This window comes from Bos grunniens, chromosome 17 (genome assembly GCF_055505025.1).
Source record: "Bos grunniens cultivar Pamir isolate PY7600 chromosome 17, Bosgru_T2T1.0, whole genome shotgun sequence".
Lineage (NCBI taxonomy): Eukaryota > Metazoa > Chordata > Mammalia > Artiodactyla > Bovidae > Bos > Bos grunniens.
The window spans coordinates 70,611,971-70,633,615 of NC_141181.1; the positions used below are offsets into that span (position 1 = coordinate 70,611,971).

At 47.9% G+C, this 21,645-nt stretch overlaps 1 protein-coding gene across 13 annotated transcripts in view; it reads left to right on the forward strand.

The window, feature by feature from the left end:
• DEPDC5 (DEP domain containing 5, GATOR1 subcomplex subunit) overlaps nt 1-21,645 on the forward strand; it is a 72,474-nt gene that overhangs the window by 21,915 nt on the left and 28,914 nt on the right. For 7 of the 13 annotated variants that reach the window (XR_015144783.1, XR_015144785.1, XR_015144784.1 and 4 more), the window contains 14 exons: nt 551-612; nt 751-824; nt 1,588-1,657; nt 1,853-1,889; nt 2,759-2,879; nt 5,396-5,616; nt 6,799-7,002; nt 7,748-7,883; nt 9,082-9,179; nt 10,806-10,871; nt 13,955-14,138; nt 14,289-14,449; nt 17,192-17,309; nt 19,403-19,570. Coding sequence is in view for 9 of the 13 variants with exons in the window: in XM_086348855.1 (XP_086204981.1) it covers nt 551-612; nt 751-824; nt 1,588-1,657; nt 1,853-1,889; nt 2,759-2,879; nt 5,396-5,616; nt 6,799-7,002; nt 7,748-7,883; nt 9,082-9,179; nt 10,806-10,871; nt 13,955-14,138; nt 14,289-14,449; nt 17,192-17,309; nt 19,403-19,570 (1,720 nt within the window). In the remaining 4 variants the exon portion in view is untranslated. Of the gene's footprint in view, nt 1-550; nt 613-750; nt 825-1,587; nt 1,658-1,852; nt 1,890-2,758; nt 2,880-5,395; nt 5,617-6,798; nt 7,003-7,747; nt 7,884-9,081; nt 9,180-10,805; nt 10,872-13,954; nt 14,139-14,288; nt 14,450-17,191; nt 17,310-17,625; nt 18,086-19,402; nt 19,571-21,645 lie in introns of those variants that run through there. The other 6 variants (XR_015144786.1, XM_086348857.1, XM_086348859.1 and 3 more) reach the window with 4 other exon arrangements.

A 21,645-nucleotide genomic window follows, 5' to 3' on the forward strand; every position in this document is an offset into this window, starting at 1 on the left:
GTCTTGCTTGCCTCTAAAGGACACAACTGGCGCCCTGAGTGTCCCAAACGTACTTGATGCTGGAGAACCCCTTTGGGGTTGTTTCCAGGATCCAGTGCCCATCGGCCCGTCCTGGGAAGCACCAGAGCATCACCTGGTACTCCCTCCGTGATGTCCCCAAGCTGCGCCCCTCCTCCAGCTTGATTTGTGTTCCAACAGCAAGACACAATTGGGAACATGAGTCCCGACGGCCAGTAAAGAGACTGTTAACTGATGGAATTGTTTTGCTTTTTACTGAGCTGGCAGGGTTCCCTTTCCTCTCTGGCCTTGAAACTGTGTTCATGGCCACATGGTGGTCTGCTCGACAGATCACAACCTGCAAGGCAGTCAGAGGCGGATTGTCAAGCGCTGATTAGTGGCAGCTGCAGGGGGACTTGGTGAAAGTTAGAAAGACGGAATGCATCTATTTCCTTCTGACCTGCCATGGGCAGCGCTGATACGTCAGCTGTGTCTCGAACCCTGGCCCCACTTAAATCACGCGCACCCCCCAACTCTCCCTTTTGTTCCTTAGGAATCGGTGTGGACCTGGTGTGCATGGGGGAGCAGCCGCTGCACGCTGTCCCGTTGTTCAAGGTGACTGATCTCGCACTGCTTGCTAAAAGCCAGGCTCCGGTGCAGGGTGGTCTTGAATAGTGAGAATCGGAGAAGCTGGGTGGCTCCAGGTCCTGCCTGCTTCCCAGCTCACCTGGTCCATGCTCTGTTCCCTTTCAGCTGCACAATCGGAGTGCCCCTCATGACTCCCGTCTGGGGGATGACTACAACATCCCTCACTGGATAAACCACAGGTGAGCGAGAGCCAGATTCACCGTAGGTGATCAGGGATTCTGTTAGCTCCCTTGCCATTTTTTTCTGCAAACCTGTTGAGCTCTTACCATAAAATCTTTTGTCAAGAAAATGTGGAAACTTTAAGTTGTAATATTTGCTTCAGGTCTCTCTACATGCAAAGCCATGGCCATGACATAATTACAGTCTGTGATGAAAAGCATGAGACCAAGTTTGAAGGACTTATTTCCACACCAGTTTCCGACTCCCACAGCCCACAGATGACTGATGCTGGGCCTGGGCCCCTCTGTTTGTAGGAAGCTCCCTGTGCCTCCTCTTGACTGGGACCAGGCCTCGGTGTTCCTGCTGATTTCAGCTCGAGGAGGAGGTTCTAGACCACTTAGAAATCAAGACTAGCACACATGAGACAATTTATGGGGAAAAGGAATAGAACAATAATTTAAAACGTAACCAGTGTTTCCTAGTAATTACAAAGCAAAGTTAGAATTGGAAAGATCAGTGAGGGCTGAGTGAGCGTTCCTAGGAGGGCTGATCAATGCCTGGGATTCCAATTGTGTCTGGAGGTTTAGAATGAAGGGGGTTTGAGGACTTCCCTGGTGGTTTGATGGTTAAGACTCTGCACTTCCACTGCATTGGACATGGGTTTGATTCTTGGTAGGGGAAGTAAGATCCCACATGCCATGCAGCACTGTCAAAAATTTTTTTAAAAACTAAAAAAAAAATGAAAGGGGTTTAGATGAGTGACCCTGTCTGTTTCTTTCACAGTTTCTACACATCCAAAAGCCAGCTCTTTTGTAATAGTTTCACACCACGAATTAAACTGGCAGGAAAGAAGGTAGGTTTCATTGACCAGCAGAGCCTTTGGGGACTGTCACTGATATTGTTATTTTGGCCCTAAAATACCCCTGTTCCCCAGTGGTCATGAGTAAAAATTGAGAAATTCATGTTAAGACTTTATAGTCTTCTGCACTGAATAAATAAACAGCAGGGCAAATTCCAGGAGTGATTAACTATCTGTTTAACTTTACAGCCCACCTGTGAGAAAGCAAAAAATGGCCGTGATACATGTGAGTATTTGTTTCCTTCTTTCATCACTTTTAGGAAGAGTCAACTGAGCCATGGCAACAGGATTTTGTGAGGTTGAATAAAAAGTTCATGGCCAAGTTTGGGACCTGAATTCCCCTTGTGTGACCTTTGGAAGGTCCCTTAATGACTGCATATATTTTTGTCATCACCCACTGCAAAGTGGGTGATAACAAAACTTTTTTTTTTTTTCAAAATCTTGTGTTTATTTTCCATAGGTTGGTTATAGGAATGGGGTGGAAAGTTTTAAAGGACTAAAGATACACATTGTGTGTGTGTGTATATATATATATATGCATAGTTGCTCAGTCGTGTCTTTGCGACCCCATGGACTGTAGCCTACCAGGCTCCTTTGTCCATGGGATTCTCCAGGCAAGAGTACTGGAGTGGGTTGCCATTTCCTTCTGCAATATATCCATTAAGGTGCCATTTTTTATGATTGATTTTTTTATTCTTTTAATTGGAGTATAAGTGCTTTACAATGTTGTGTTAGCTTCTGCTGTACAACAGTGCGAATCAGCCGTATGGATACATAAATCCCTTCCCTGTTGAGCCTCCCTCCCACCCACTCCCCACCCCACTAAGATGCTATTTTTTTAACAATGGGATCACAGAAAGAAATGGTGCCATCATCTGGCCTTTACTTAGTGCTTGTAAATAGTAATTTCTCTATCATTTTGATGCAAAAATCATTTAATCTTTGCAACCTGATCATGGGTTGTTATCTCATTGTTTTTCACGTGGAGATGCTGATGATGACCTACCTATACCTTGCAGATTTTGATGAAGACCATCCAAAGGCCTCTTGTTGAAGTGTGTTTTGATGACAGTTGATATTTTTTATGTGTTTCAGCTCTCGGGACCCCCAAAGAATCTGAGAATGCCCTTCCCATCCAGGTGGATTACGATGCTTACGACGCACAAGTCTTCAGGCTCCCTGGCCCCTCCCGGGCTCAGCGCCTCGGCACCTGCAGGTTCTCTGCCAGATGTGCTTTGGGGGTGGACGTAGAAACTAACTAGGAAAACCTGAGGCCCCAGAGGGACCTGCATGAGAGCAACCTTGAAAATATCTTAAATTAAAATGAGCCAAATGGAAGCCTTAGTGTGTATATCGTTAGGGAGTCTGTTTTCCCGTTCTCTGGCCTAGCTGTTTGGTTAGCTATGTTTGCTATAATGAAGTGTTCGCAAATAAGGAGAGCATTCTGCTTTTTCTAGTCAAGAGGAGCAATTTGTGAATTCTAGAATCTTCATTTCACTGAGCAGCCCCTAATAGATAAAGTGAAAGTGTGTTAGTTACTCAGTCGTGTCCAACTCTGTGGGACCCCATAGACCGTAGCCCACCAGGCTCCTCTGTCCATGGGATTCTCCAGGCAAGAATCATGGAGTGGGTAACCATTCCCTTCTCCAGGGGATCTTCCCAACCCAGAGATCAAACCCAGGTCTCCTGCATGGCAGGCAGATTCTTTATCGTCTGAGCCACCAAGTTAGATAGAGCAATAGATCGATCCCAGCGTCCAGAGTTTCTCTTAGGTTTATTATTCCCAGAGGGCAAGATACTTTTCTTTCTCTAACTCTTGTGTTTGAAATTTGCTCCCTGGTATTTGGGTCACACAGTAGGGTTTCATTGTGATGTGCTTCGATTTACCAAAACAGCCATCTCTGGGTCTAGTGTAAGGAAGCCACCCCAGGTCCAGGATGTGTGTTTTATGTTTTCTCCTGGTTCTCTCAGTGTTGGTTTTTGTCTGTCTGTCTGTTTGTTTTTGACTGCACATTGTGGCACGCGATTCCCAGGGATCAAACGACACACCTCCTTGCAGTGGAAACCTGGAGCCCTTACCCCGGGACCACCAGGGAAGTCCCTATAGTCTTAGTTTTTATGCTTAGTGATTTGTGTAGATTTGTTTTTAGAATGTGGGAAACAGAGTTCTAGCTTTTTTTTGTTCCCCCCGTCGTTGACCAAGCATTGCCAGTCTATTTTCTGTATTTCTTAGTATGGAAAGTGTGCTGTAACTCAGTACCACTGGCTGGAAAAACCCCCTGTCTCTTCACATCATGACAGACGGGTTAGGGTTAGCCACGTGCTCGTCTTGTGTCCACTCCCCTCATCCCATCCTGATGTCTGGTCCCGAGAGTGCTCAGAGCTCAGGGTAGCGCTGTTAGCAGCAGTTCGCTGCACATGGGTGCTGCCTTAGGGCGTGGTGCTGCTTTTCTTCTGAGCATCTAAGAACATGTCCAGGGTCCAAGATCCTTGGTTTTCTTTCTTCTGACCAAAGATGGCGAGACCCGATGTCCCAGAGACTCAGACTGTTCCGAGGGCATAGGCCGTGCCCTAATCGGTGCTGTGTCCCTCCACTGGACTGAGCATGTGCTGGTGCTCAAATATTTATTGTTGGAATAATGAAATGTGCAGTCTGCCCTTGGGGTCTATCTTCAGGCTCCATTTAAGCTCTCACTTTAAAACTCTTCCAGGTAGAGAGAGAATAGCTCTGGTATCACAGGGGCAGCCCTGTGGGCAGTTGCTGACTCTTTCATTCTGAATTTTTGCTTCCCTTGGACTTCTCTCCTTCTGATCCTTCTTCCTGCCACTTCCAGAGGCTCCTGTCTCAGGGAGTTTCATGTTTTAATAAGGGCATACTGTTTTGTTTTGTTTTTTTTTAACTTTTATTAAGGAAACTTTCAGAGACTAGTGAAATGAACAGTTATCAGCATGTCGTCAATCTTGTTTTATCACTTCTCCCACATTTGAAATTTCGTTGGAGTATTCTAAAACAGATCTCAGATACCCTTTTTTTTTTTAACCTGTAAATATTTCAGTGTGTGTCTCTAACAAATAATTAAAAAAACAAAAAACAAAACCCAACATGATCACAGTACCTGTGTTACTGGTAACAAAATTCACACTGGTTGCTAATATCCTCTGATAGCCAGTCCCTCTCCAGACTTCCCAATTGTCTCAAAAATGCAGTTTTTATGGTTAGTTTGCTTGGGTTGGGATCTGAAGAAGGTGCACACGTGGCTTTCATCTTGTGTCCTTTCTGTGACTGTAGAGTGTCTTGCTTTTTCTTCCTCTGGCTCTTTATTTCCCTTATTATGTTTAACTTGCCCTGTCGTCTCTGAGTCTCCTGTAAACTGGCGATTGTCTCTGGAGGCCCAGTGAGATTTAGATTCAATTTCTGATGCCAGGAGATGTCTCAGGTGGTGCTGTGTGCTTCCTCCTGGGTGACCTCAAGTCAAAACTCCATTTTCCGTGACTTGAGCTTGATGGTGGGATGAGGTGGCGTCAGACTGAGGGATCGCTTCTCTAAGGCTCTGATCCCAGGACTCTGGCCACGGGAGGACTGTCCATCATTTCCCCTGTTTCTTCCTGGAGCTGCTCAGGGCAGAGTACCTCCTGCGTCACCTCCCACCCAGAGATCCCATGGAAGGTTATCATTACTGGTCTTCCATGTAGCCCGGGCTGGAGACAGTGACTTGGTCTTCCCCCTGCCAGGTCTGTGCGAGAGCGGGAGAGTCACAGCCGGAAGAGCGCCAGCTCCTGCGACGTTTCATCCAGCCCTTCGCTGCCCGGCCGGACGCTGCCCACGGAGGAGGTGAGGAGCCAGGCGTCTGACGACAGCTCGCTGGGCAGGAGCGCCAACATCCTGGTGATCCCTCACCCCCACCTGCACCAGTACGAAGTCAGCAGCTCCCTGGGCTACACCAGCACTCGAGGTCAGAGGGCAGGGCTGGGCAGCCATTTTAATCTTTTGTGTCTTTATGTATTTGGCTGCGTCAGGTGTTAGCGGCAGCACTCGGGCACTTCAGTCTTCGTTGTTCGGATCTCTTTTAGTTGTGGCACGTGTGGTCTAGGTCTCTGGCCAGGGATCGGCTCCAGGCCCCCTGCACTGGGAGCACACAGTCTTAGCCACTGGGCCACCAGGGAAGGCCCTGGACCCACTTTCTAACCTGGGTGTTTGCTTGGTGGGCATGCGACATTCCTCAGGGGACCTGGTTGTAGGTTTCGACTCTTTGATCCACCCAGGTTAGGGACCTGTCTGCCATTGGGTGGGACGGATTGGGTCTAAATAGCGTGCCATCTCCATGCCTGGTCAAGGCTGGATACACTCATTTCCTCATTTATTCCTCCCATGAATTTATTATTTTTTTAAACACAGTCACATTGATTGCTTATTCATGTTCCAGGCCTCTGCATCAGTGGGAGGGGGTTTCTGTCCACCCAGTCACCTAGGGCCTGGGGTTCCTTCTATCCCGGGATGCCATGGTCATCAACACAGGTCTCCAGAGTTTCTACAGCAGGGGAGAGGAGAAGGGAGGTCATGAGTGGAGGTGTCAGTGGTCCAGACCTTCAGGTGGAACAGGTCACTTCTGCCTGTGCTCTGCTGACTGGAACTGTTCTGTGGCCCCAGTGCAAAGGGGCCGGAAACTGCCCTCTCCTTGTGAGCCTCAGAGGAAAATCAAATGGGTCTAGTGAACTGAACACATTGCTGTCTCTGCCAGGGTCCCCCCTTCTGGTCACCAAATACCTACCTGTATTGTTCCTCCCGTATACAGAATACACCCACCCCATCCCCAGAGGAGACAGCTCCATGGAGTCATTGCATCCAGCTCAGAGTCCAGGGTATCCAGGCAATGTGTGGTCCTCTCCATTGGCTTTGGGTGTAGCTTCACTAGGCTAGTACTTTAGGGACCAGAACCTCCTTCTCTTAAGTGTTTAAAAAGTAAACAAACCCAGTATTTCATTTCTCTATAATTTGGCGATTTCCCTCATTTCCCTCACATGTACACCCTCCAAGGTCCTTGTCAGCCTCAGAGGCTCTCCTGCCTAGTCCTGCTTTCCCCGTGACCCTGTGCTTTCTCTCTATGCTCCCCCCTCATCCCCACGGTAACTGGCAGACGTCCTGGAGAACATGATGGAGCCACCACAGCGGGATTCCAGCGCACCGGGCAGGTTCCACGTGGGCAGCGCAGAGTCCATGCTGCATGTCCGCCCCGGGGGGTACACGCCCCAGCGGGCACTGATTAACCCCTTTGCGCCCTCACGGATGCCCATGAAGCTCACGTCCAACAGGAGGCGCTGGATGCACACTTTCCCCGTGGGTAAGTTTTTCTTGGGAAAGAGCCCTGGCCAGGAACTCCCAGTCCTGGCCCTCAGCACCCGTCCCTGCTTGGCCTCAGTCAGAGATGTCATCCTTCTCTGCACCTGGAGGCAGGGACAGCCACATGTGTTCTTCTTGTCTGACTTGTTCCTGGGAGGAGCCCCTGCCTCCTATGCTGTTGTCTTTCTCTACTGTATCTCACTTGATGTGTGTGAAACAAAGGCTCCCACAATATTCTTTCTTTCTTTTATTATTTTTGGCTGTGTTGGGTCTTCATCGTTATACGCAGGCTTTCTCTAGTTGTGGTGAGTGGGGGCTACTCTCTAGTTGGCAGCGTGCGGGCTTCTCATTTTGGTGAATTAACTTTGTGGCTCTCAGGCTCTAGAGCATGGGGTCAGTAGTTGTGGCATGCAGGATTAGTTGCTGCAAGGCATGTGGGGTCTTCCCAGAGCAGAGCCTGAACCTGCGTCCCCTGTACTGGCAGGCGGATTCTTATCCCCTGCACCACCGGGGAGGTCCCTGCAATATTCTTAGGCTGAGGCCTCACAGGAGGACAAGCCTCGCTCAGAGAAGGCGACGTCCCGTCTGGGAGCCAGAGGGTTGAGGACATGATGCTCCTCTGTGCTGTGGTTGCCTTTCAGCCTCTCCAGCGCTCGTGTCCTAGCAGCAGGAAGAGAGACAGTGTGAGGTAGAGTGTGGCTCTGGCTTCTGGGGGGACGATGGTCAGTGGGTCTCTGTCTGGATAGGACCGTCGGGAGAGGCCATTCAGATCCATCACCAGACCCGACAGAATATGGCAGAGCTGCAGGGCAGCGGGCAGAGGGACCTGACCCATTCCTCCGCGGAGCTGCTGGAGCTGGCATACCACGAGGCTGCCGGCAGGTGAGGCTGGGCCTGGGGCTCTGGGAGGTGCCGGGGTATTGGCGGAACGGGCTGCCCATGACGCGTCACGTCCGGGAGACTCGGGGACGTGGTGGGGCTGCAGCACCACCCTTTGTCAGTCCCCTTCCCTGGGCCCGTTGACACAGACAGCCTGGGGTGTTTTTGCCAAAGATGTTCCCCAGGCCCTTGCTTTGGCTTCCGCTTTAATTCAAAACACGCTTTGTCAACCACAGACATGAGTTACTTCTGATCCTCAGTCGAGGGTGAAAATGAATTCCAGGGTGGGTGGTTCCTGCTGTGTGTTCTGGGCAGTCAGTCTGTGACTTTTGTCGTTTTGGTCATTGAGGAATCCCACTGTTGGGTTAATGCAGAAAGCAAGGTATCCCAAAAGAATTAGAGTCATGCCTTCACTGCAAATATTTATCTTTTTAATTATTTTTCATATTTTATTGTATTGTTGAGGATCTCAAAATAACCACTGTATAAGAATTTATTTAATAGTAGTGGTTGACAAATTGCAAATCATGAGACGGGTGCTACTGACTTTCAAGTGATATTTTTGATCAAAGACTATTACATATTTCTATATTATTAAAATTTTGCTTGATAAAAAGTAAATAAGTTAGAACAATGGAGACCAAGGCCTGTGTTTATAGAAACAAGTCTTTTTGAACCGGGGTTCTAAATGTGTTACAAGGCATCCAGAGAGAGTCAGCCTAGGAAGAAAGTCATTTAACCCTTGACGTGCTCTAGCCCAGGCTATACTGGGTCTTCTGTGATGTGTTACTCTTGCAAGGTGCAATCTTTGGCCCCTTTCCAGCCGTCCCAGCATCCCATGGGCTGGATGTGGGACACAAGCAGGGCGTGACCCTCTTTACCGGCTTAACGTGATACCTCTGTTGAAGCACCTCACGTCCCGCTGGGGGTATCAGCAGGGGCAGGCTTAGGATGGAGAGGGCAGGCATCTGGCATGGTGATGGGGATGCAGCTGGGGTGCCAGGGTGAGAGTCTAGAGCTGGCATGCGCTCTGAATCCCGAAGCCTGGCAGCTGCGATGTGGATCTCAGTGTTTGCCAGCCCATGTGGCTGAACGTTCAGGCCTGTTTTTGATGAAAACCCCCCAGAGACAGGGTGAGCAGGATAAAAGAGGTGATGATCCACATTAAGCTAGGCGGCTGGGCTCTGTTTGTTCTCTGCAGGCACAGCACTTCCCGCCAGCCCGGCGACGGCACGTCCTTCTTGAGCTTCGCTGGGACGGAGGAGCTCTCGGTCAGCCTGCTCCGTGGCAGTGGTGCAGGTAACCCGCCCAGGAGACGCTCTGAGCAGGCCCACCCCCGGGAGCGACATGGGGATGGAAAAGCAGGGCCATGTCTATTTTGGGATCATTTCAGCCACAATTTCGGGTGACCTATTTAGAAGCTGTGCTTCTAATAATGCATGGAATTATAAATGGGCTGCACGTTACGTTTTTAGCTGAGAACATGTTGGTCAGGAACACATTTATCATTGGTCTGTCAGTGAGTCGTGATTGAGGGCTGCTTATGAGATCACTATTGAGGGCCGCACCAGGCCTGGAAGCTTTCAATTATATGTGGAAGGGGACCCCCCCCCCATAAAAATGATCAGAGACCCAGAGGGAGCAGTGTGGTTTGAGACTGGAGAAGAGAAGGGTGGCCTTGTCGCTTAAGCAGGGGTCCCCAACCTCTGGGATCTAGTGCCCGATGGCCTGAGGTGGAGCTGATGTAATGGAGATAAAGCACACAATGAATGCAATATGCTGAATCGTCTCAGGACCGCCCCCCTCCCTCCCCATCCGTGGAAAGAGGGTCTTCCACAAAACTAGTCCCTGGGGCCAAAAAGTTTGAGGACCACTGGCTTACAGAAGTGGATAGGCACCTCAGATGCGAAGGGGTGGTATTTGGTCAGGAGGAGAGTTAGAAGGTGAGGGATTCTAAGTGCAGGGAGGGTAGGAGCTTTTATTGATTGATACAGGCTTTATGCTTTTTGGAAGCACTTGTTATCTGATCATTCCTGTAGGGGGTAAGTCATTCAATACATTTTATACACGTAGCAACTTAACACCCAGAGATGTGGAGGTGTTATCCTGGTCTCTCCAGCCAGCAGCCAGCTGTCCTGCTGTTTCTGCGCTCAGTCGTGTCCAACTCTTTGCGACCCCGTGGACTGTAGCCCGCCAGGCTCCTCTATCCATGGGATCCTCCAGGCAAGAGTACTGGAGTGGGTTGCCCTGCCCTCCTCCAGGGGGGTCTTCCTGACCCGGGGATCAAACTCGCCTCTCTTATGTCTCCTGCATTGGCTGCTGTTTCTGATTTCTGCACTATTCAGAGAGCCTTTACAGGGATAGGGGAACATGAGTTTAGATGGGTGGCAGATTTTGGAAAGCCTCAAAGGATAGATGGTATACCAAATGAATACGAGAAACAGTAAAATTGAAAGAAACAATGAAGTTACTATTTCATGTCTTCGTTTTCTGTAAGTTAACTTGCCTTTCTGAAACTTGACTTGAGGAAGACAACGGAATTGAAATTTTATAAAATTAGTTAATAAAGTTTGCCTCCAGTCACGAGTGGATTCAGCTAGTGATGCTTAGAGCGAGTTTCCTGGCGACCTGAAGCGGGAGAACCATGGGTTCGGGTGGTAACTGCTTCAGGATTTTCCCAGGGTGGACATGGAGTGTGATTCTGGGCCTGGGGGAGGCAGCTCTCGTAGACCCATTGATTCTTCAGAAGATGAGTCTTGGAACTATAAAATCTGCTCTGGAGAAAAGAGGGAAGTTTCAGAGAAATCCTAATTTAATGACTGGTGTGGAAGGTTCTCTCTCTCTCTCTTTTTTAAAACTATAACTGGTCAGAACTTTTTTGCAAAATGAGCCTCACTGAAACAGACTCTTTTTATCTTTCCATAGATGTGAATCCTCGGACGCAGAATAAGGATTCTCCAGAGGACAGTGTGTCTACCTCCCCAGACCCAAGTAAGAGGGGGCGACTGATGGAGGGAGGCGGGATGTGGGTGGATGGTCAGGGCACTGAGGGGGAGCAAGAGGGAGCCCTGTTTGGGGGAGAACAGCCTGGACGTTCACGTCTCAGGTGCGGGAAGGCAGTGTGGTGAGGGAGAGTCTGTAGCTTCTCTGATGGAAAGGGAGCGGCGGGGAGGCCACACGGGAAGGGTGGCCATATTCCCGGCGCTGGCCTTGGCTCTGAGATGCCTAACAGTGGCTGTGGGGAGAAGTCAGAAGGAATAAGACCTGAAGCTGTTTACATCCCTGCAGTTGGAAGTGTGTGTCTGGGTTGCATTTACATTGATCATCCTTGTCTGTTGAAATAGCTGAACATCTAAATATCAGCAATAGCAAAAGACCAGAAAAAGAAACTCTACTGCTTGATCAACATTGCTTTACCTCACTGTGACCAATGGATGTATGTACATCACCAAATCTTTTTTGTCCCCACTTTTAAGTAACTTAGCAATCATTGCACTGGTTCTCCAGGTCTGGCATGCTAGTCATTTTTCATGTCAATATCAAACATGTTACTATATTGTGATTTGGATAATCATGTCTATTGGTGGCCATTTGGGTGATTTCTAGTTTTTTTTTTTTAATAGTATATAATGAATGCATGGTGCCGTGGGTGTATTTTTTTCTCTTGGTTCAGATCCTTGGAATATATTCCAAAGAATAGTTGGCAGATTGATTATTTTCTAGAAAGCTGCCAGCCTTGAATAGATGAGCCTGTTTCTCCTCTGCAAGCCCAGCGCTGGATTTTGTCATCTGTGTTTGTCACTGTGTGGTTCTGAGCTGGAACCACCTCAGAGGCTTTGGCAGGGCCTGGAGGTACTGGAGGTGGAAAAGACGCCACCCAGACTCTTTACCCAGGGAAACAGCAGCAGCACCCAGCTAAGAACTGGGGGCTTTTCTCACCACAGGGTTTGAAGTCTCCATGTGTGCCCGTGGACCCTGTTTCTAAAAGGTTTTTCTAGTGCCAAGGGTCAAGGAACTGGCAAGGGCCAGGACGGTGAGAAGGCACAGCAGCAGAGGGCCTTGCACTTCCGGCCGCCCCTTGGGGCCTCCATTTGGCGCCCACCTTCTGCTGCTGATTCTAACCCGGAAGCTCACACAAACTCACCCTCGTTTGCCATATGGGAAGTTGGGGTGCTAACTAGGATGCTGTGGACTGGGTCTTTTGTTTTTGTTTTTTATTGAAGTGTAGTTGGTTTACAATGTTGTGCGACTCTGCTGTACGTCCAAATGACTCAGTTATACACATATATACATTCTTTTCTTTATATTCTTTTTCATCATGGCTTATTACAGGATATGTAATATAGTTCCCCGTGCTATACATGAGGACCTTGCTGTTGATCCATTCTAAATGTCAGTTTGCATCTGCTAACGCCAGACTCCCAATCCATTCCTGTCCCTCCCCTGCTTCCCTCTCGCTGTGTTTTGAGTTCTTGGGGTATTAAGGAGTTAACAAGGCCTGTATAGAGTCAGACTCATAGACTCAGAGAGCGCAGAGGTGGTTGCCAGGGTCCCAGGGGAAGGGGGCCAGGGTGCGGGGTGTTGCCAGTTGGTGGGTGTAAAACTTCAGTCCTTGTGAGGTGAGTAAGGTCTCTAGAGGCCTGCCGCATGGCACTGTCCCAAATTTAAGCATACTGAATTGTACACTTAAAATTTGTTAAGGTGGTAGATCTCAAGTTAAGTGCTCTTACCACAATAAAATAAAATTCAGACCAACCAACCAGAAGTCACCCGGGACCTGGAGTGGAGACCATGGAGTTAGGCTTGTTGCAGGTCAGGTCATCTTCCCCAAAGCCTTGTGGCTGCACGCTGGGCATGTTTCCCCCTGGGACTCAGCTCGAAAGTCTTCCTGGCCCCTGGCCCCCAGGCTCAGGGACACTCTTTTCCTGGGGGCACGTTGGTCACTTTAAGGAGGAAAGATCCCTGAGCAGAGAGGCTTCTGGTCCTGTGACCTTGGGGGGATTCAGCTCGGCCAGGTGTTTAAAGGGGTTGATGATGGCACCACACCTGCTCAGAGGAGGGGTGTCGGGGACAGCGGGCGCAAGGCCGAGGAGCCATGGGAGATGAGGCGTGTGAGGGTCTCGCTGGGGACACAGAGCCTGAAGCGAGGAGTTTATCTGCTTCTAGTTGTTCCCTTGTATGGAGATTTGAAAAACAGTGTTCACTTACTTGACTGAAGAAGCTGACTGCCCCCCTGCGTTAACTCAGTTATTCTCAGCAAGGAATATTCTGCTCATCGGGGCACATGTGGCCGTGTCTGCAGACACCATTGGTTTTTACAACCAGGCGATGCCACTGGCATCTAGTGAGTAGGGACCGGGAGGCTGCTCACATCCTGCAGTGCCCAGGACCACCCCCCATGACAGAATTATCCTGACCAGAGTAGGTCTCATGCCCTGAGGTGGGGAAGCCCTGCTTCACCAAAGCGCAGGTGATCTCTGTCCGACCCAGAGGGTCAGGCCCACTCTGCCATGACAGCTCTCATCTCTAGATTGTTAAACTCCGGCTCCTAAAGTTCCAGCCTCGTAACTTTCCCAGACGTCCTCCCTTGACTCCTCTTCCTGCCCTGATGGATCTGTGACTTACTTTTCAATCCTGAGTTCTGCTCCCCTGTGCTGTTCCCTCCAGAATCAGCTGCACCCCCCTCTCCTCCCCACCTGGCCCCTCCGCCGCCTCCGGGAGGCTCCTGGCCTGAGCCTCTCTTCTGCTCTCAGGACATTGATTTGCTTCGATGTGTAACTCTGCCTGGCCTGCCCCTGCCGTAACCTCACTGGACTCACGGCTGCAGCTCACGATCAGCAGAAAATGAAAAGTGTCAGCTGCGACTCCCATTTGCATGGTGGGGTCGGATAAGCACTGCGTTGTCTAACAGCCTCTGTTTCTCTCTCTTTCTCCCTCCCCCCTCCCTTTCTCTCTCCCTCCCTTTCCTGGCAATTTGATCACCTATCACACTGCCCTTCTCCCCCCCACTCCCCACCCACATCCCACACCTGCCTGGTGACCTCACTACCTTCCTCCCTGTTCACACGAGGCAGTTCTGACGCTGTCTGCTCCCCCTGTAGTGCCAGGCTTCTGTTGCACAGTTGGTGTGGACTGGAAGTCACTCACGACTCCCGCGTGCCTCCCCCTCACCACGGACTACTTCCCCGACCGCCAGGGCCTACAGAATGACTACACGGAGGGCTGCTACGATCTCCTCCCGGAGGCTGACATCGACAGGTCGGTGACAGAGAGGTGCCTGGCTTTTGCTTCTCCCAAGACTGGTTTGCAAACCTTCAGTTTCACGTACCACCACGGAAGGGCTCACGGGGATGGAGCTGGGGACTGGGAACTCTCTCACTGTGCTCCTGGCATGTCCTGTCTTTTCAGGAGGGATGAGGAGGGCGTGCAGATGACGGCCCAGCAGGTATTTGAAGAGTTCATCTGCCAGCGGCTCATGCAGGGTTACCAGATCATCGTTCAGCCCCGCGCACAGAAGCCCAGCCCTGCTGGCCCGCCGCCACTCAGCAGCAGCCCGCTCTACAGCCGGGGTGAGGTTCCACTGCAGACCCTGAGTTTTCTCCTCTATTCAATTTGTGGAAACAAGTTCTTAAGATAGTAGGGAATACATACACTTAAAGTCATTGTTTTTCAACACACATTTTTTTTGATCTAGTAATTTTATATGTTTATGTATATATATTCATATGTTTATGTATACTGATAATAACATATTAATGCATCTATATAATGGCATATTTATACAGATATTCTCTGCTATATTGCTTACCCATTTTTTTTTCCCTTAAAATTTTCACTTTATACAAGAATTAACGTCTCCTCCAAGTTCAGACTTATCTTAAAACTCTCTTTAATCTCCAGCTCTCCTTTTAAGGAAGAGGGTATGCCTAAGTTCAGGAATGTTCCAGCCTGGCTTGAGCAGTTCCTTGGGTCCCAGGTGGCTGAGCAGGGGCCGAACTGTCAAACTACAGGGTGAATATTCCTGTCCCAAAGGCCTGGGTTTATTTCGTGCACAGTGCCTGACACAGTAGGTCCTCTAATGTTACCTGAACCTGAAGTTTATGCTTGTTCTCCCCTCCTTCCCTATTCTTGTCACTGCAGCTCATTGCAGTTCAGTGACTGGAAGCCAAGATGGGTCATCCATGAGTGGCAGAGGCTAGTGAGTACAGAGACTCGGTGGTGCTGGCTGAGTTTGAGTTGGGCTCTGGAGGTCTCCCCTGAAACAAGTCCAGCAGCGAGAATTACATGTGGGGGCCTGGAACCAGAGAGTGGCGGTCACTTCCTGGAGCCATCACTGAGCATCTCTTCATCCCCTGCTTCCTCCTTGTAGCTAGTGAGCACCCCACCCTGCTCCCTAGACAGCCAGAACCAAACCTCAGGCCAGCTTTGGTTCCATTAAAGCTCCTCCAGTCAGAGGATCAAAGAAGCATGGACCTGTCAATGGAGGCTTAGTGGTCCTTGCGTCCAGGGCCCATTGTTCAGCATGAAGCTTTGGGTTCCTCTGGGTTTTTTCTAAAAGCCTCTTGTGATATGCATCACGTGATGCCGCCTTCTCATATTATAGACTCTACTAATAACCTTTCTGATTGCTAGGATAACTTCAGCTTCATCTTATTCTCTTCCACCATGGAAGCAACCGTGCCTGGTATAGGACAGCATGGGTCTATGAACTTACGACAGTGTTCATTCACTCATTATGTCATGCATTCATTATTGCACACATTCATTCATTATTTCACTCACTCATTTTATTCATTCATTCCTTATTTCATTAATTCATTATTTCATTAGTTCACTCATTTTATTATGTCACTCATTCATTCACTCATTATTTCATTAGTTCACTCATTCATTCATTAGTTCACTCATTTTATGTCACTCATTCATTCACTCATTATTTCATTAGTTCACTCATTCATTCATTCACTCATTCATTCATTAGTATTTCTGAAGCTCCTGCTCTATAGGACAAAATAACATTAGTCAAACTATGAAATACAATGCCATGTTATGATAAAGACCATGACGGAAAAATCAAAATGCTTGCCCGAGAGTATTTAATATGGGATTGGATTTGGTCTGGAGAGTCAGGGGCAGCTTCTTTGAGGAGGTGATGTTTGAGCTGCGACCTGAAACACACGCAGGAGTTTTTAGTGTGAGAGGAGAGGAGTGGAGGGCAGAGCATGCTAGGCAGCAGGATTAGTGTGTGCAAAGGCCTCGTGAGACTTTCCAGGCACCTAAAAGACAAGTGTGGGGAGTACCACGAGTAAGCCAGCAACATGGCCAGAGACATCAGGACACCCAAGCTGCACAGACCATGTGAAGGATTTTGTTCTTATCCTAAACACAGTGGTATGAATTCCCTTTCCATGTTAGTGGTCCCATCCAGGTTGCCTTTTCCCTGAACAGGCATTTTATAAGGTGCTACTGAAAATACAAAGATGAACAAGATTTGGGCCCTGGCCTCCTGGAACTTTTACTTTGTCGGGAGTGAGACCCACACACACAAGGAGCTATATCCAGGGTAGAATTCACCATTGATGAGGTCTGATAGCTTTCTGAAGAAGGTGGCACTTGATGGTGACCTTAAACAATCTTTAGGAATTTGATGGTGAGAAGGCAGAGATGAGATGGAAGAGAAGGCAGAAGAAACAACAGGAGCAGATGTTTGGAGAAGGAAATTTGAGCAAATAAATAAGTGGTTCTTTTGTTTTTTTGGCTGCACTGCATGTGGGATCTTAGTTCCCCGACCAGGAATTGAACCCATGTCCTCTGCAGTGGAAGCACAGAGTCTTAACCACTGAACTGCCACGGCAGTTCCCAATAAGTGATCCTTTACGTCTGAAACATGGTGTAGCAGAGTGGGCGTCATGGGCTGGGTTGGCTGCCCCAGGGGCGAGGGTCTCAGATGCCAGGGGGCAGCTCGTGCCTGAGAAGGGTGGAGTTCCATTTTAGTCAGTTAACATCCAGCTTAGAACTTCCCTTCACAGAGGACGAGGCATCAGGTCGTTCAGCCTCAAGTGTATCATCCAGATGCTGTCGGTACCCCCGACTCCAACCCCCTGCTGGCTGGCTCAGTAACAGAAAAATCTTCCACCTTCAGGACTTTTTTTTTTTTCCAACCAAGAGTTATTTCTTTTCCACGAAATTGTCAAACTGAAAGTGTTGCCTCTTTTGTCTCTCCTTTTCTGAATCTATGTGGAAGAGAAGCAATTGCCTTTTAAAGGGAGGACCCTCAACCAGATGGAGGAAATTCTTCTTTTCCTTATTAGGCCTTGTGTCCCGAAACCGCCCGGAAGAGGAAGACCAGTACTGGCTGAGCATGGGCAGAACCTTCCACAAAGTCACACTGAAAGACAAGATGATCACAGTGACCCGCTACCTTCCCAAGTGAGTCCTGGGGGTTTAACATTTTCAGCTTCTGTCCTAGATCATGTCTACCTACCAAGCGATGTTTATAACACATACTGTCCGCATACTGAATTGCATGTATATTCACACCGGGGAGATTGAGTGAGTAGTTGTTGTTTTGGAGTTACTGTTTTGTTTCCCAGGTTTTCTTTTTTTAATTTTTATGTATTTATCTTTGGCCCCACTGGGTCTTCATTGCTTTGCAAGGGCTGGTTGAGGCCAGCAGGGGCGGGGCTGGTGTCTGGGCTAGTTGCTCTGTGTAGGCTTCTCACTGCAGTGACCTCTTTTGTTGCAGAGCACACGCTCTAGGTGCTTGGGCTCCAGCAGTTGGGGCGCATGGGCTTAGTTGCTCAGCTGCATGTGGAATCTTCCTGGACCAGGGATCCAACCAGTGTCCCCTGCATTGGCAGCGGATTTCCACGCACCACCAGGAAAGTCTGCTTTCCAGGGTTGTGTTTTATGGTTGCAGTTCACCTATTTCTGAAAGGGATTTGATCCAGCTTACAATGTTTAGCATGAGTCTTAACACTCCAGTTAAAAACAAAGAATATGATAGAAGAATAAGAAGGTTTTGGTTCAGTCATTCATTCATGTCCAACTCTTTGCAACTCCGTGGACTGTAGCACACGAGGCTTCCCTGTCCATTACCAACTCCCGGAGCTTATTCAAAATTATATCCATTGAGTCGGTGATGCCGTCCAACCGTCTCATCCTCTGTTGTCCCTTTCTCTTCCTGCCTTCAATATTTCCCAGCATCAGGGTCTTTTCCAAGGAGTCAGTTCTTCGCATCAGGTGGCCAAAGTATTGGAGTTTCAGCTTCAGCATCATCAGTCCTTCCAATGAATTCAGGACTGATTTCCTTTAGGATGGACTGGTTGGATCTCCTTGCAATCCAAGGGACTCTCAAGAGTCTTCTCCAATACCACACTTCAAAAGCATCAATTCTTAAGCGCTCAGTTTTCTTTCTAGTCCAACTCTCAAATTCATACATGACTACTGGAAAAACCATAGCTTTGACTAGACGGACCTTTGTCAGCAACGTAATGTCTCTGCTTTTTAATATGCTGTCTAGGTTGGTCGGAGAAGGCAATGGCACCCCATTCCAGTACTTTTGCCTGGAAAATCCCATGGACGGAGGAGCCTGGTAGGCTACAGTCCATGGGGTCGCTAGAGTCGGACACGACTGAGCAACTTCACTTTCATGCATTGGAGAAGGAAATGGCAACCCACTCCAGTGTTCCTGCCTGGAGAATCCCAGGGATGGCGGAGCCTGGTGGGCTTCTGTCTATGGGTTCGCCAGAGTCGGACACGACTGAAGCGACTTAGCAGCAGCAGCAGCTAGGTTGGTCATAGCTTTTCTTCCAAGGAGCAAACTTGTTTTAATTTCATGGCTGCAGTCACCATCTGCAGTGATTTCGGAGCCCAAGAAAATAAAGTCTCTTACTGTTTCCATTGTTTCCCCATCTATTTGCTGTGAAGTGATGGGACCGGATGCCATTCATTTTCTGAATGTTGAGTTTTAAGCCAGCTTTTTCACTCTCCTCTTTCTCTTTCATCAAGAGGCTCTTTAGCTTTTCTTCACTTTCTGCCATAAGGGTGGTGTCATCTGCGTATCTGAGGTTATAGATATTTCTCCTGGCAATCTTGATTCCAGCTTGTGCTTCATCCAGCCCAGCGTTTCTCATGATGTACTCTGCATATAAGTTAAATAAGCAGGGTGACAATGTACAGCCTTGACATACTTCTTTCCCAATTTGGAACCAGTCTGTTGTTCCATGTCCAGTTCTAACTGTTGCTTCTTGCCCTGCATACAGATTTCTCAGGAGGCAGGTCAGGTGGTCTGGTATTCCCGTCTCTTGAAGAATTTTCTAGTTTGTTGTGATCTACACAGTCGAAGGCTTTGGCATAATCAATACTGCAGAAGTAGATGTTTTTCTGGTTTAAAAACTGAGACATCTCCATTACCAGCCCCCTGAGATGAGTTGGTCACTGTGCTTGAATGCCAAGAATACTGAGAAAGAAAAGGTACAGAAGAGTTGGCGGATATCCTTGTTTGGACCTTTGTTTTTCAGGTACCCGTACGAGTCCGCCCAGATCCACTACACCTACAGCCTCTGCCCCTCCCACTCCGATTCAGAGTTCGTCTCCTGTTGGGTGGAATTCTCGCATGAGCGACTGGAGGAGTACAAGTGGAATTACTTAGATCAGTACATCTGCTCTGCCGGCTCCGAGGACTTCAGGTCAGAGAGCCCGAGTTGGCTTCCTCCCATCGTGGCCTGCCACATGTCTGTAATCTAATGCCTCTGTTCTTCCTCCTGATTGTAAAATGAGGGCATTCTTAGGGAAAAAAAAGTGGAGGGAAAAACACATCTGGATTGGGTTAAAAACTCAGTGATGAGATGGACGAGGACGATCACACAGCAGTGTGAATGTACTGAGCGCCACTGAATGTGCTCTTAAAGATCATTATAATGCTAAATGGTGTTACATGTGTTTTACCATATGGAACAACAAAGAGCAAAAAAACCTGGTGAGGATGTGCCCTTTGGTGGAATGTCCGTGCTCTTCACATCTTCCTGAGTGCTTGTAACTTTTTTTTTTCATTGAGGTGTAGTAGATTTATAATGTCACATTAATTTCTGCTATATAGCAAAGTGGTTCAGTTATATATGTACTTTCTTTTTTTAATATTCTTTTCCATTATGGTTTATCCTGTGAAAGTGAAAGTGTAGTCACTCAGTTGTGTCCGACTCTTTGCAACCCTTGGTCTGTAGCCCACCAGGCTCCTAGAATACTGGAGTAGGTTGCCATTCCTTTCTCCAGGGGATCGTCCCCACCCAGGAATCGAACCGGGGTCGCCTGTATTGCAGACAGATTCTTTACCATCTGAGCCACCAGAGAAGCCCCCCCATGGTTTATCCTAGGATTTTTAAAAATCTTTTTTCAGCTTTATTGCGGTATAATTGACAAAAATAGTATATACATAAGGTGTGCAGTGTGATGGTTTCATGTAAATGTACATTTTTTTCTTTTTTTTTTTAATTGGAGTATAGTTGATTTATAGTGCTGTGTTAGTTTCAGGCATCCAGCAAAGTGAATCAGTTATACACATACATTTGTCTACTCTTTTTTAGATTCTTATCTCATATAGATCATTACAAAGTATTGAGTGGAATTCCTTGTGCTGTACAGTAGGTTCTTACTAGTTATCTATTTTATATATGGTGGTTTAGTCACTCAGTCATGTCTGACTCTTTTCGACCCCATGGTCTGTAGCCTGCCAGGCTCCTCTGTCTGTGGGATTTCCCAGTCAAGAATACTGGAGTGGGTTGCCATTTCTGTTTCCAGGGGATATTCCCGGCCCAGGGATCGAACTCGGGCCTCCTGCGTTACAGGCAGATTCTTTACCAACTGAGCCACCAGGGAAGCCCTATTTTATATATAGTAGCGTGTATATGTCAATCCCAGTCTCCCAATTTGTCTCTCCCCACTCTCTTTCCTCCTTGGTAACTGGTTAAGTTTGTTTTCTACATCTGTGATTCAATTTCTGTTTTGTTCATTTGTACCGTTCTTTCAGATTCCACATTTAAGTGGTGCCATGATATTTGTTTCTCTGACTTACTCCATCCATTATGATAATATCTAGGTGCATCCATGTCACAGTAATGGCGGTATTTTCTTCTTTGTTTTTTAATTGGAGGCTAATTACTTTACAATATTGTGTTTTTTGCCATATATTCACATGACTCAGCCATGGGTGTACATGTGTTCCCCATCCTGAACCCCCCTCCCACCTCCCTCCCCATCCCATCCCTCAGGGTCATCCCAGTGCACCAGCCCTGAGCACCCTGTCTCATACATCGAACCTGGACTGGCAATCTGTTTCACATAGGATAATATACATGTTTCAATGCTGTTCTCTAAAATCATCCCACCCTCGCCTTCTCCTACAGAGTCCAAAAGACTGTTCTATACATCTGTGTCTCTTTTGCTGTCTCGCATATAGGGTCATCATTACCATCTTTCTAAATTCCATATATATGCATTAGTATACGGTATTGGTGTTTTTCTTTCTGACTTACTTCACTCTGTGTAATAGGCTTCAGTTTCATCCACCTCATTAGAACTGATTCAAATGCATTCTTTTTAATGGCTGAGTAATATTCCATTGTGTATATGTACCACAGCTTTTTTATCCTTTTGTCTGCTGACGGACATCTAGGTTGATTCCCTGTCCTGGCTAGTATTTCGTTCTTTTTGATGATCATAAGCTATTGAATATAGTTCTCTGTGCTGTGCAGTAGGACCTTGTTGT